The sequence below is a fragment of the Aegilops tauschii genome, chromosome 4, assembly GCF_002575655.3.
Source record: "Aegilops tauschii subsp. strangulata cultivar AL8/78 chromosome 4, Aet v6.0, whole genome shotgun sequence".
Lineage (NCBI taxonomy): Eukaryota > Viridiplantae > Streptophyta > Magnoliopsida > Poales > Poaceae > Aegilops > Aegilops tauschii.
This window is the reverse complement of record NC_053038.3, coordinates 492,040,939-492,053,648: the sequence shown is the minus strand read 5'-3', so window position 1 is coordinate 492,053,648 and position 12,710 is coordinate 492,040,939. Positions and strand designations below refer to the sequence as shown.

Below are 12,710 nucleotides of genomic sequence, written 5' to 3'. Positions count from 1 at the left end.
GTCCGCCGCCAGGCCTTCCACTCCTGTTGCTCATCACTATTCGCTGACCATCTCCGCCATGGCTGGGCAGAAGGAGACTACTCCGGACTGCCGTGCGCTATCGCGGGAGGAGATCCCGGCTCGCGAGGGTTCCTCGTCCGTAAGTTCACCCTGTTTCTGCTTCTCCTTCATTCGTTTTTTCTTTCTTTTGGCTGCTTTGATTTAGTTTGTGAAACATGAATTATTGTGGTCAGCTGACTCCTAATTTGATGTGGGTGTGTCTTGCTGATACTGATTTACAGTCAGTTGGAGGTAGGGTTAGTCTGCGTCATGGTCTTGAACAGAAGTCCCCTGCTGTAGAATTGGGGAGCAGCCGTGGCTCGAAATAGAAGGGAATGGTGAGCGGGGCGGCGACGGCAAGTGCTGTGAGGTCCTTGTTAGTTACTCTCAATAACCTGGTTGATGAGATGAATACTTTGGTTTCACTTCCAAAGGCTGACAAAACGTACGAGCAGCTACTGGAGATCACCTACGCGTGGAAGAAGCTTTGCGAGGAAACAAAGGAAGATTTGGAGAAGGCGAATGCCAGGATAGTAGAAATTATGGCTGAGACGAGAAATCTCCTTAGAGAGCACATCCGGTCGTTGCAGGAATCGGCCGCAGGTGTGAAGCAACATGACGAGAATATGAAGGCGCTGAAGAAGGAGATTGATGAACTGCGCCGGGAGCAAACCAGCAACAAGGTCGGTGGGGACTAGGTATACAACAGCGTCCCTGGCTGTTGTGTGCGTCTGGTGTTGTTAAGCAGTGGAGTGGAGTTTCTTACCTTGTCTTGTGAAATTTCGCTGTCAGCTACCTTGCTAACAAAATGTATTTTGGTTTCGAGTATCGTTGTAATTAGGCGCCATTACTTATAATGCACGGGACATGAAGTCTCTGCATCCACGGTTGTGAACCTAGTATTGTAATGACTTGTGTACTGATGAAGGCGTGTACGTTCGTGGCTTTTCTGTGTTGTAGTGTTTTGGGTCACAGACACGGGGTTGCATCCCACAGATTCATGTTGTGGTTTTACATAGAGTCACGTTCGCCTGTATTTGTGTTCGAAATGTTTCCGTTGACTCGTTGAGAAAAAAAGGCACGTACGCAGGTGAATCCCATGGGGAAATGGTTTCGTCTTTCGCATAGTCACGTTCGTACGTTTATCATGGAAAGAAAGCATAATGGGTTTAGATGTTAACGCTAGTTGTTTACTTTGTGAGATTCGAGAGTCGAGTTGTTTAAAAGCGTAAGTTACTTGTTTGTAAAAGCCACGGTTCTGTACTGAGTTACGTCGCGCTTCTTTTATTAGAAGCACGGACGTGAAGTGAATATAGCCGCGGACGACGACTTGTGCACTGAAGATGGCGTGGACGTTCGTGGCAGTGTTAAGGGTCACAGGCACGGGCGTGAATCGCTAAAAGGCATGCTACCGTATAATATAGAGTCACTTTCCCGTGTGTTTGAATTCTGAATGATTCCGTATAATATAGACGGAGAGGCACGGGCGTTCAGCGCACAAAGGCACCGTCAGGTTCTTTCTTTAATTGGGGAGACCCACCGGAATTGGTTCAGATGTGAACACCCACTGTTTACTCTATGAGGCACGGAATGGCCTATTTGAGAGACGCTAGTGTGGTATATTCTTCGCACGGTCATGGGTCCAAGGAAGGCACGACGTTTTATTGTGTAGAGTGACGTCAGTTTGTCTTCGTGTTCCAGATGGCGTGGTTTCATGTAGAGTCACGTTTGCCTGTATTTGTGTTCGAAATGATTCCGTTGACTAGTTCAGTAGAGGTTGTGTGTGTCTGTAAAGGTTGAACAATGTCAAGCAATCGTCGTTGTCAGAACGGAGACAGTTTCGTTTCCATGTCAAGCAATCGTGTTTTGTTCTTAAGTAGTAGTATTACCCCGTCCAAAATAAATGTGTCAACTTTGCAGTACAATTCACATTGTACTGGTTAGTACAGAGTTGAGCGAATTAATTTGTGATGGAAGGTGTATGTTTTATTACAAATTGCAGTTTTAAGTACCATATTTGGGTCGGAAGGCGTATGTTTTGTTACACTGTATTGTTTTATTATAGATTGCAGTTTCAAGTACAAAATAAACGTCTCAACTAGGGCACATATTTGATTCTAGAGATTTCAGTCTGGTTAGATTTGAATATGGTTTCAACATGGTTAGATTCTAGAGAGGCACTCAACAACATGCACAAAAAAGCCACAGATGTGCTTCTGAGAAGCACCGTCTTGCATGATTTTACCGCAAGATGGGATTCGACATTTATCCAGGACATTCCGGGTTTTATAAGTGTAGAAAGAATTGTTTTTCACTTATATGTTGTGTGGCAGAGGCACGGCAATTGCTTTTGTGAGAGGCATGAATGTGCCGATGGAACGGGCACGGTCACGTATGAAATAGGTGCAAGGTGGTCCCTAATGTCTCCTTAATGTATCATCTATACACTTTACTGTTACAAGCACGATCGTCGTTCTTGTTGAGGCACGGATGTGAAGGATGGAGCCTTTGCCTCTGCGATAGTCACGTCCCATATTAAGAAGGAAGCAAATCTTCACAGACCCGATACGTCGGAAGCTGGCCGTAAGGCACGCTCCTGCCTCTGCGTTTTCGATGACGTCACATTTAGTGCCAGTGGGGTGGACGTAATGCTCGGTTTGCTGATGTTTTTGTTGTCAGCAACTTTCTTAACATGTTACGCCCAACAGAGGTACGGTGTTACCCGACGTAGAGGCATGCACGTAACTGACTGGAGGCACGGAGACGTGATTCCAAGGGAGGTACGGATGCGAAAAGGATCATTTGCAAGGACGTGAAGGTGTGCCTCTGCTTTAAAGAAGCTTTCACTGACACATTTTCATTGTGCGGGGCATGGACTATGAGCTCCATGTGTTTTTGCAGGCATTAGGCCTCATTAAGGAACATATCAGAGAGAAGGTGAATCTTTAGGTTGACGTCTAGAATGTTGCGTAAAATGACGTGAAGCCAAGTTACGCATGGTCCCCTTGGTATCAGAGGCACATAGGCACATAAGTGCCTATTGTGGTGCACTGGAAATAAACTTGTGCAAAAGACATGTAAACTGCAAGCAAACTACAAGGTTAACTGCGACACAAGCAAACCTAAATTTATAACAAGCAAAAGGCAGTCTTGAGGGAAAGCAAATCTAATGAGAAATCTAGAATGTTCTAGATACTTTTGTTGGCCGGGACCATCTGCTTCAGTAGTCGTAGTCGCCACAGGACCTAGCGCGCTTCCTGGATGATGCTGATGTCGAGTTTTGTGTACTGATGAAGGCGTGTACGTTCGTGGCTTTTCTGTGTTGCAGTGTTTCGGGTCACAGACACGGGCTTGCATCCCACAGATTCATGGTGTGGTTTTATATAGAGTCACGTTCGCCTGTATTTGTGTTCGAAATGTTTCCATCGACTCGTTGAGAAGAATAGGCACGTACGCAGGTGAATCCCATGGGGGAATGGTTTTGTCTTTTGCATAGTCACGTTCGTACGTTTATCATGGAAAGAAAGCAGAATGGGTTTAGATGTTAACGCTAGCTGTTTACTTTGTGAGATTCGAGAGTCGAGTTGTTTAAAAGCGTAAGTTCCTTGTTTTTAAAAGCCACGGTTCTGTACTGAGTTACGTCGCGCTTCTTTTATTAGAAGCACGGACGTGAAGTGAATATAGCCGCGGACGATGACTTGTGCACTGACGATGGCGTGGACGTTCGTGGCAGTGTTAAGGGTCACATGCACGGGCGTGAAGCGCTAAAAGGCATGCTACCGTATAATATAGAGTCACTTTCCCGTGTGTTTGTGTTCCGAATGATTCCGTCAACTCGATCAGACGGAGAGGCACGGGCGTTCAGCGCACAAAGGCACCGCCAGGTTCTTTCTTTAACTCGGGAGACCCACCGGAATTGGTTCAGATTTGAACACCCACTGTTTACTCTGTGAGGCACGGAATGGCCTATTTGAGAGACGCTGGTGTGGTATATTCTTCGCACGGTCATGGGTCCCAGGAAGGCACGGCGTTTTATTGTATAGAGTGACGTTAGTTTGTCTTGGTGTTCCAGATGGCGTGGTTTTATGTAGAGTTACGTTCGCCTGTATTTGTGTTCGAAATGATTCCGTTGACTAGTTCAGTAGAAGAGGCACGGACATGAATGCCATCAGGGCATGGTTGGGTCCGTCGGAGAGTCACGTTTCATAAGTTTATTGTTGAAACAAAGCGGAATGGGTTTAGGTGTTAACGCTAAATGTTTACTTTGCGAGTGGCCGGTTTGAGAGTCGAGGTGTTTCAAATTGTAATTTCCTTGTTTTTAAAAGCCACGGCTCTGTGTGGCGCTTCTTTTATTAGAAGCACGGGCGTGAAGTGACTACAGCTATAGTTCTGTACCAGGTAGCGACACGACTTGTGCACTGACGATGGCGTGGACGTTCGTGGCAGTGTTAAGGGTCACATGCACGGGCGTGAAGCGCTAAAAGGCATGTTGCCGTATAATATGGAGTCAGTTTCCTGTGTGGTTGTGTTCCGAATGATTCCGTCGACTCGATCAGACACCGTCAGGTTCTTTCTTTATTTGGGGAGACTCAACGGAATTGGTTCAGATGTGAACACCCACTGTTTACTCTGTGAGGCACGGAATGGCGTATTTGAGAGACGCTGGTGTGGTATATTCTTCGCACGGTCATGGGTCCCAGGAAGGCACGGCGTGGTATTGTGTAGAGTGACGTTAGTTTGTCTTGGTGTTCCAGATGGCGTGGTTTTATGTAGAGTCACGTTCGCCTGTATTTGTGTTCGAAATGATTCCGTTGACTCGCTCAGAAGAAGAGGCACCGACATGAATGCCACCAGGGCATGGTTGGGTGTGTCGGAGAGTCACGTTTCGTAAGTTTATTGTTGAAACAAAGCGGAATGGGTTTAGGTGTTAACGCTAAATGTTTACTTTGCGAGTGGCCGGTTCCAGAGTCGACGTGTTTAAAAGCGTAATGTTTTTAAAAGCCACGGCTCTGTGTGGCGCTTCTTTTATTAGAAGCACGGGCGTTAAGTGACTACAGCTATGGTTCTGTACCAGGTAGCGACATGACTTGTGCACTGATGATGGCGTGGACGTTCGTGGCAGTGTTATAAGGGTCATAGGCACGGGCGTGAAGTGCTAAAAGGCATGCTGCCCTATAATATAGAGTCACGCTCCCGTGTGTTTGTGTTCCGAATGATTCCGTCGACTCGATCAGACGGAGAGGCACCGCCGTTCAGCGCACAAAGGTTCTTTAATTGGGGAGACCCAGCGGAATTGGTTCAGATGTGAATACCCATTGTTTACTCTGTGAAGCACGGAATGGCCTATTCGAGAGACGCTGGTGTGGTATATTCTTCGCACGGCTATGGGTCCCAGGAAGGCACGGCGTCGCATTGTGTAGAGTGACGTTAGTTTGTCTTGGTGTTCCAAATGATTCTGTTGAATCGTTCACACTGAAAGGCACAACTATGAAGTCAGTAGAGGCACGGTTATGCGTTACACGGAGTCACATTCATGTGTTGATTGCAGAAACCCCACCGTTCGACGGGCGTCCCCTCGTATTCGGTGTGAACGCCGCTCCGGAAACCCAAGGGTCCGACGTGCGTTTCCTCCGGTGATGCCGTTCTGGAGGAGGTGGAGGTATTTAATAGAGTGAACGCCATGTGTCGGCGCTGCAGAATCCAAAAGGACCGATGGCCGTGTCATCCGTCGGTGAAGTGAACGCCGCGTGTCACCGTTCCGTCGCCCGAGGTCAAGAAGCAGTTATTTAAGCCGAGCGGCGTCCGCCACCACTAGACATCATCCTGCTTCTCCCTCTTTCGCCGGCAATCTTAGGAAATCAACCATCTTCCTCTTTTCATTTGTGACGTTCCCCACCATGGTTCGGCACAAGATAACTACTTATCCGATGCTTACTCCCGAGCGTCGCTTTCAGTTGCAGGAGTACATCCGTTTGAGGCGCGCCGCTCGGGTCGCAGCGGGCATGTCTCCGGACTCGCCGGGGCCGGAGGAGATTGGGGAGGTGGAGGAAGTGGAGGGGGATGCATCGGAGCTCATGCAGGGAGTTGATCCAGTGGGGGGAGATGTGATGGAGGAAGAGGAGGGGGTGACAAGGATGAGGAGGACGACGTGGAAGGTGTGGACGAGGATGACGAGGACGACGAGGAAGGCATGGACGAGGATGAGGAGGACGACGAGGAAGGTGTGGACGAGGACGACGAGGAAGGCATGGACGAGGATGAGGAGGACGACGAGGAAGGTGTGGACGAGGACGACGAGGAAGGCGTGGACGAGGATGATGAGGACGACGAGGAAGGCATGGACGAGGATGAGGAGGACGACGAGTATGGTGTGGACGAGGACGACGAGGAAGGCGTGGACGAGGATGACGAGGACAACGAGGAAGGCTTGGACGAGGATGACGAGGACGTCGAGGAAGGCTTGGACGAGGATGACGAGGACGGCGAGGAAGGCGTGGACGAGGACGGCGACGAGGGAGATGACGAGGACGAGGAGGAGGCTAGTGACGAGGAAGACGAGGACGACGAGGAGTGGGGTGACAAGGAAGACGAGGCGGAGTTCTATCTCGGTGAGTCGGCCTTGATGGCGGAGCAGACCGCTATCCTGGAGTCCATCCAAGATGAGGCGTATGTGGAGTCCAACCGGCGCTTCCTCTGGGAAGAGCAGGCGAAGACCGATGTGCTCTTCGATGAGCTGGATGCGGAGCAGGAGGCGGAGGTCAACGACGTCGATGTCAGAATGGAGATAGTGGACATCTCCGACGACGGGGAGTAGTGTAGTTTTGTTGGTAGATGTTTGCTTTTCCATGCTTTTTATGCTTTTCATGTTTTGTGTGTCTGTAAAGGTTGAACAATGTCAAGAAATCGTCGTTGTCAGAATGGAGACAATTTCGTTTCCATGTCAAGCAATCGTGTTTTGTTCTTAAGTAGTAGTACTACCCCGTCCAAAATAAATGTGTCAACTTTGCAGTACAATTCACATTGTACTGGTTAGTACAGAGTTGAGCGAATTAATTTGTGATGGAAGGTGTATGTTTTATTACAAATTGCAGTTTTAAGTACCATATTTGGGTCGGAAGGCCTATGTTTTATTACACTGTATTGTTTTATTATAGATTGCAGTTTCAAGTACAAAATAAATGTCTCAACTAGGGCACATATTTGATTCTAGAGATTTCAGTGTGGTTAGATTTGAATATGGTTTCAACATGGTTAGATTCTAGAGAGGCACTCAACAACATGCACAAAAAAGCCACAGATGTGCTTATAGAAGCACCGTCTTGCATGGTTTTACCGCAAGATGTGATTCGACATTTATCCAGGACATTCCGGGCTTTATAAGTGTAGAAAGAATTGTTTTTCACTTATATGTTGTGTGGCAGAGGCACGGCAATTACTTTTGTGAGAGGCATGAATGTGCCGACGGAACGGGGACGATCACGTATGAAATAGGTGCAAGGTGGTCCCTAATGCCTCCTTAATGTATCATCTATACACTTTACTGTTACAAGCACGATCGTCGTTCTTGTTGAGGCACAGAGGTGAAGGATGGAGCCTTTGCCTCTGCGATAGTCACGTCCCATATTAAGAAGGAAGCAAATCTTCACAGACCCGATACGTCGGAAGCTGGCCGTAAGGCATGCTCCTGCCTCTGCGTTTTTTATGATGTCACGTTTAGTGCCAGTGGGGTGGACGTAATGCTCGGTTTGCTGATGTTTTTGTTGTCAGCAACTTTCTTAACATGTTACGCCCGACAGAGGTACGGTGTTACCCGACGTAGAGGCATGCACGTAACTAACTGGAGGCACGGAGATGTGATTCCAAAGGAGGTACGGACGCGAAAAGGATCGTTATGCAAGGACGTGAAGGGGTGCCTCTGCTTTAAAGAAGCTTTCACTGACACATTTTCATTGTGGGGGGCATGGACTATGAGCTCCATGTGTTTTCGAAGGCATTAGGCCTCATTAACGAACATATCAGAGAGAAGGTGAATCTTTTGGTTGACGTCTAGAATGTTGCGTAAAATGACGTGAAGCCAAGTTACGCATGGTCCCCTTGGTATCAGAGGCACATAGGCACATAAGTGCCTATTGTGGTGCACTGGAAATAAACTTGTGCAAAAGACATGTAAACTGCAAGCAAACTACAAGGTTAACTGCGACACAAGAAAACCTAAATTTATAACAAGCAAAAGGCAGTCTTGAGGGAAAGCAAATCTAATGAGAAATCTAGAATGTTCTAGATACTTTTGTTGGCCGGGACCATCTGCTTCAGTAGTCGTAGTCGCCACAGGACCTAGCGCGCTTCCTGGTCTGCTCCTTGTCGAGTTTTGCCCGGCGAAGCCCTTCCTGGATGATGCTGAGGCGGCTCCATATTTCATACGCAGCGTAAGCATCCTTTGCCGTGTACTCGATGTGCCTCATGGACAGGGGCATGCACGCCCAGCGGCTGCGTTCTGCGTTGGTGAGCTCTACGTTTGGAAAAGGATGCCTGAGACGTCCCCAAGGGAGTCCAGAGGCTTGGTAGCTGTAGGCACCCTCCATTCCTTCTGGATGTCGACGAAGTGGGTGATCTCCAGTCCGACGCGGCCGAGCATCTCTATGTCGCCGTCGATGGAGAAGCCAACAAACGTGTACCTGGGGTCCGCGAGGAAGTTGTCGAACTTGGTGTAGATCTTGTCGGCCGCGCTCAGTTGGAAGAGCAGCACCGGATGATCCTTGCCGATGGAGAGCTGGATGAGGGCGGGTTTCTGATCTTCGCCATGGTCGTTGGTGTACTTCACATCAACTCCGACGATCTTGTGGCGCTCGAACTGGAGGTGTCGCTCGAACTGCTCAATGGTGGTCGCTGCCTTGTGCAAGTCGTTGGTGTGGATCACGTGCAACTTTGTGTTGCCGTGGGCCTGCACCTCCATGAATTCCCTGGTGAATCCCATGGCCTGGAGCAGTTGTTCCTCCTGCAATCTGATTTTTCGTGGGGAACAATGAGTGGGAGCGCAATGGCGATTTCTGTTCTTTGTGTGTGAGAAGGCCGCGGCGGGAGTCTAAATTTAAGGGCGGGGAAGTGGCAAAGGAGTGCACGATCTCACTGTCGACGTGGTTGTGCACATCGTGGGTTCTAGATCGTGGTTTTTCTTTATAAAAAAGAAAAATAAAATCAGCAGTTATATTTTTAACAACCGTCGTATCTCCGGCAAGTCGTGTAGATGATTGTTGTCTTTCGTAGTTTGCTGTCAAATGTTAACTTTTACAATCTCGTGAGGCATGCAGGGGCATTATGTAGAGGCACAAGTCTCTAACCAAGAGAAGCATGCTTCAAGTGGCAGCTTTAACTCTCAGACACACGGGCGTGGTACATTTATTGGGAGTGGCAATTGTTTTCAGTGATACATTCGCTGGTAGGAGCAGTGCTGTGTTTCTTCAGAGGCACTGTTGTGTGTCCGTGTTGCAACTGACGCTACGAGATGGTCAGAAAGAACGAGAAGCGACGAGAGGCGTGGTCATGCAGCTGCAAGAAGCACTCATACAACTAGAGGCAAAACAAGAGGCACAGATATGATGCTACGTGATGCACGGAGTTGAAGCTACGTGATTGCACGGACGTCTATTCGTGCTATGGTGCTATGTGAGGCACGGGCACGAATAAATAGCCGTGCACTCAACTACATGCGCAAAAAGCCACAGATGTGTTTCTGAGAAGCAGCGGCCTCCATGGTTTTACCGCAAGGTGGGATTCGACATTTATCCAGGGCATTCCGAGTTTTACAAGTGTAGGAAGAATCGTTTTCACTTATACGTTCTGTGGCAGAGGCACGGCTATTACTTGTGTGACGAAGGAATGTACGTCGAATGTATGTGACGCGAGGATTGACAATAGGCGTCCGTTACTGTTTTCCCGGAATGTTTTTGAATTAACTGCGAGAGGCATGAATGTGCCGACGGAATAGACATGGTCATGTCTGAAATAGTTGCAAGGTCGTCCCTAAGGTGTCCTATACGCTTTACAGTTACAAGCACGGTTGTCGTTCTTGCCGAGGCACGTAGGTGAATGATGGAGCCTATGCCTTTGCGATAGTCACCTCCCATATTAAGAAGGAAGTAAATCTTCATAGACCCGATACGTCGGAAGCTGGCCGTAAGGCACGCTCCTGCCTCTGCGTTTTCGGTGACGTCACGTTTAGTGCCAGCGGGGTCGACGTAATGCTCGGTTTTCTGATGTTTTTGTTTTCAGCAACTTTCTTAACATGTTACACACGACAGAGGTATGGTTTTACCCGACGAACTGGAGGCACGGACCCGATTCTAAGGGAGGTAGGGACGCGAAGGATCGTGATGGAAGCACGTGAAGGTGTGCCTCTGTTTTCAAGAAGCTTTCATTGACACATTTTCATTGCGGGGCCATGGCCTATGAGTTTCATGTGTCTTCGAAGGCATTCGGCCTCATTAACGGACGTGAAGTCAATTTATGCACGGTCTCCATAGGAGTGGAGGCACCGAAGTGCCTTCGTGGGTGTTTTAAGTAGCTAGTTGGTGTTATTGACGGACAACCGTGCCTCTGTAGTGTTCTTCTCTGAGGGTCACGGGCGTAAGCAATGTTTTCCAAGGAGAATAAACACCTAACTACCTCTGTATTCAAAATGTTTTTCCAAAGTGTTCCATACGAACGATTTTTAATATTTGTGTGTGCAATGGTTTGTTAGAACATTGTGCACTGCTTTTAGGAGCATTCTGTAATTGTTGTCCCTGCATTTCGACGCTGCATCCACAAAGGTACTAGTGCATTGCATGCTCGTCATTTTTGTGGATTGCTATGTGTACCTGCTCTGTGCATTACGCTAATCGTATAGTATCTGTACTGTGTTTATATTTTTCAGTTCACGCCAATATATTCTAATAATAGAAAACTGAACATTGCACTGGAAATAAACTTGTTCAGAAGATATGTAAACTAGAAGCAAACTACAAGGTTATCTGTACTGTGTTTATATTTTTCAGTTCACGCCAATATATTCTAATAATAGAAAACTGCAACATTGCACTGGAAATAAACTTGTTCAGAAGATATGTAAACTCTAAGCAAACTACAAGGTTATCTGTACTGTGTTTATATTTTTCAGTTCATGCCAATATATTCTAATAATAGAAAACTGCAACATTGCACTGGAAATAAACTTGTTCAGAAGATATGTAAACTGGAAGCAAACTACAAGGTTAACTGTGACACAAGCAAATCTAAATTTAGAACAAGCAAACGGCAGTCTTGAGAGAAAGCAAATCTAACGAGAAATCTAGAATGGCATGAGCAATCTTCTAGTTACTTTTCTTGGCCGGGACCACCTGCTTCAGTAGTCGTAGTCGCCCCAGGACCTTACGCGCTTCCTGGTCTGCTCCTTCTCGAGTTTTGCCCGGCGAAGGCCATCCTGGATGATGGTGAGGCGGCTCCATATCTCATACGCAGCGTAAGCATCTTTTGCCGCATACTCGATGTGCCTCATGGACAGGGGCATGCGCGCCCAGCGCTGGTGCTCTGCGTTGGTGAGCTTCTTCTTCATGTTGTTGTAGTAGTCGTGGACAATGATGCCTGAGACATCCCCAAGGGAGTCCAGAGGCTTGGTAGCTGTAGGCACCCTCCATTCCTTCTGGATGTCGACGAAGTGGACGATCTCTAGTCCGACGCACCCGAGCATCTCTATGTCGCCGTTGATGGAGAAGCCAACAAACGTGTATCTGGGGTCGGCGAGGAAGTTGTCGAACCTGGTGCAGTTCTTGTCGGCGGCGCTCAGTTGGAAGAGCAACACCGGATGATCCTTGCCGACGGAGAGCTGGACGAGGGCTGGTTTCTGATCTTCGCCAACGTCGTTGGTGTACTCCACATCAACTCCGACGATCTTGTGGCGCTCGAATTCGAGGTGTCGCTCGTACTGCTCGATGGTGGTCGCCGCCTTGTGCAAGTCGTTGGTGTGGATCACGTGCAACTTGGTGTTGCCGTGGGCCTGCACCTCCATGAATTCCTTGATGAATCCCATGGCCTGGAGCAGTTGGTCCTCCTGCAACCTGGTTTTTCGTGGGGAACAATGAGTGGGAGCGCAATGGCAATTTCTATTGTTTGTGTGTAAGAAGGCCGCGGCGGAAGTCTAAATTTAAGGGCGGGGAAGCGGCAAAGGAGTGCACGATCTCACTGTCGATGCGGTTGTGCACATCGTGGGTTCTGGATCGTGGTTTCATCTCCCTGGTGGTGCGGTTGTGCACATCCTGAGTTTTTGATCGTGGTTTTTCTTTATAAAAAATAAAAATAAAATCATCAGTTATGTTTTTAGCAACCGTCGTATCTCCAGCAAGTCGGGGAGATGTTCGTTGTCTTGCGTAGTTTGCTGTCAAATGTTAACTTTTACAATTTATCTCGTGAGGCATGCAGGGGCAGTATGTAGAGGCACAAGTCTCTGACCAAGAGAAACATGCTTGAAGTGGCTGGTTTAACTCTCAGACACACGGGCGTGGTACATTCATTGGGAGTGGCAATTGTTTTCAGTGATACATTCGCTGGTAGGAGCAGTGCTGTGTTTTTTCAGAGGCACTGTTGCAGCTGTCGCTACGAGATGGACAGAAAGAACGAGAAGCAACGACAGGCGTGGA

At 48.0% G+C, this 12,710-nt stretch overlaps 2 protein-coding genes across 2 annotated transcripts; both read right to left on the bottom strand.

Annotated features, from left to right (window-relative positions):
* Positions 1-8,548: 8,548 nt before the first annotated feature.
* LOC141021995 (uncharacterized) lies at positions 8,549-9,013 on the bottom strand. The gene has a single exon (XM_073497865.1). It carries the CDS (start codon positions 9,011-9,013, stop codon positions 8,549-8,551), a length of 465 nt encoding a protein of 154 aa, XP_073353966.1.
* A 2,406-nt stretch (positions 9,014-11,419) lies between these two features.
* On the bottom strand, positions 11,420-12,103 carry LOC141021562 (uncharacterized). Its single transcript, XM_073497390.1, has one exon. The coding sequence runs from the start codon at positions 12,101-12,103 to the stop codon at positions 11,420-11,422; it is 684 nt and encodes a 227-aa protein (XP_073353491.1).
* Positions 12,104-12,710: the final 607 nt, after the last annotated feature.

What these genes read in the sequence shown, in the direction of transcription:
- LOC141021995 (XM_073497865.1), bottom strand. Translation starts at nt 9,013, where the DNA reads ATGGGATTCACCAGGGAATTCATGGAGGTGCAGGCCCACGGCAACACA.
- LOC141021562 (XM_073497390.1), bottom strand. Translation starts at nt 12,103, where the DNA reads ATGGGATTCATCAAGGAATTCATGGAGGTGCAGGCCCACGGCAACACC.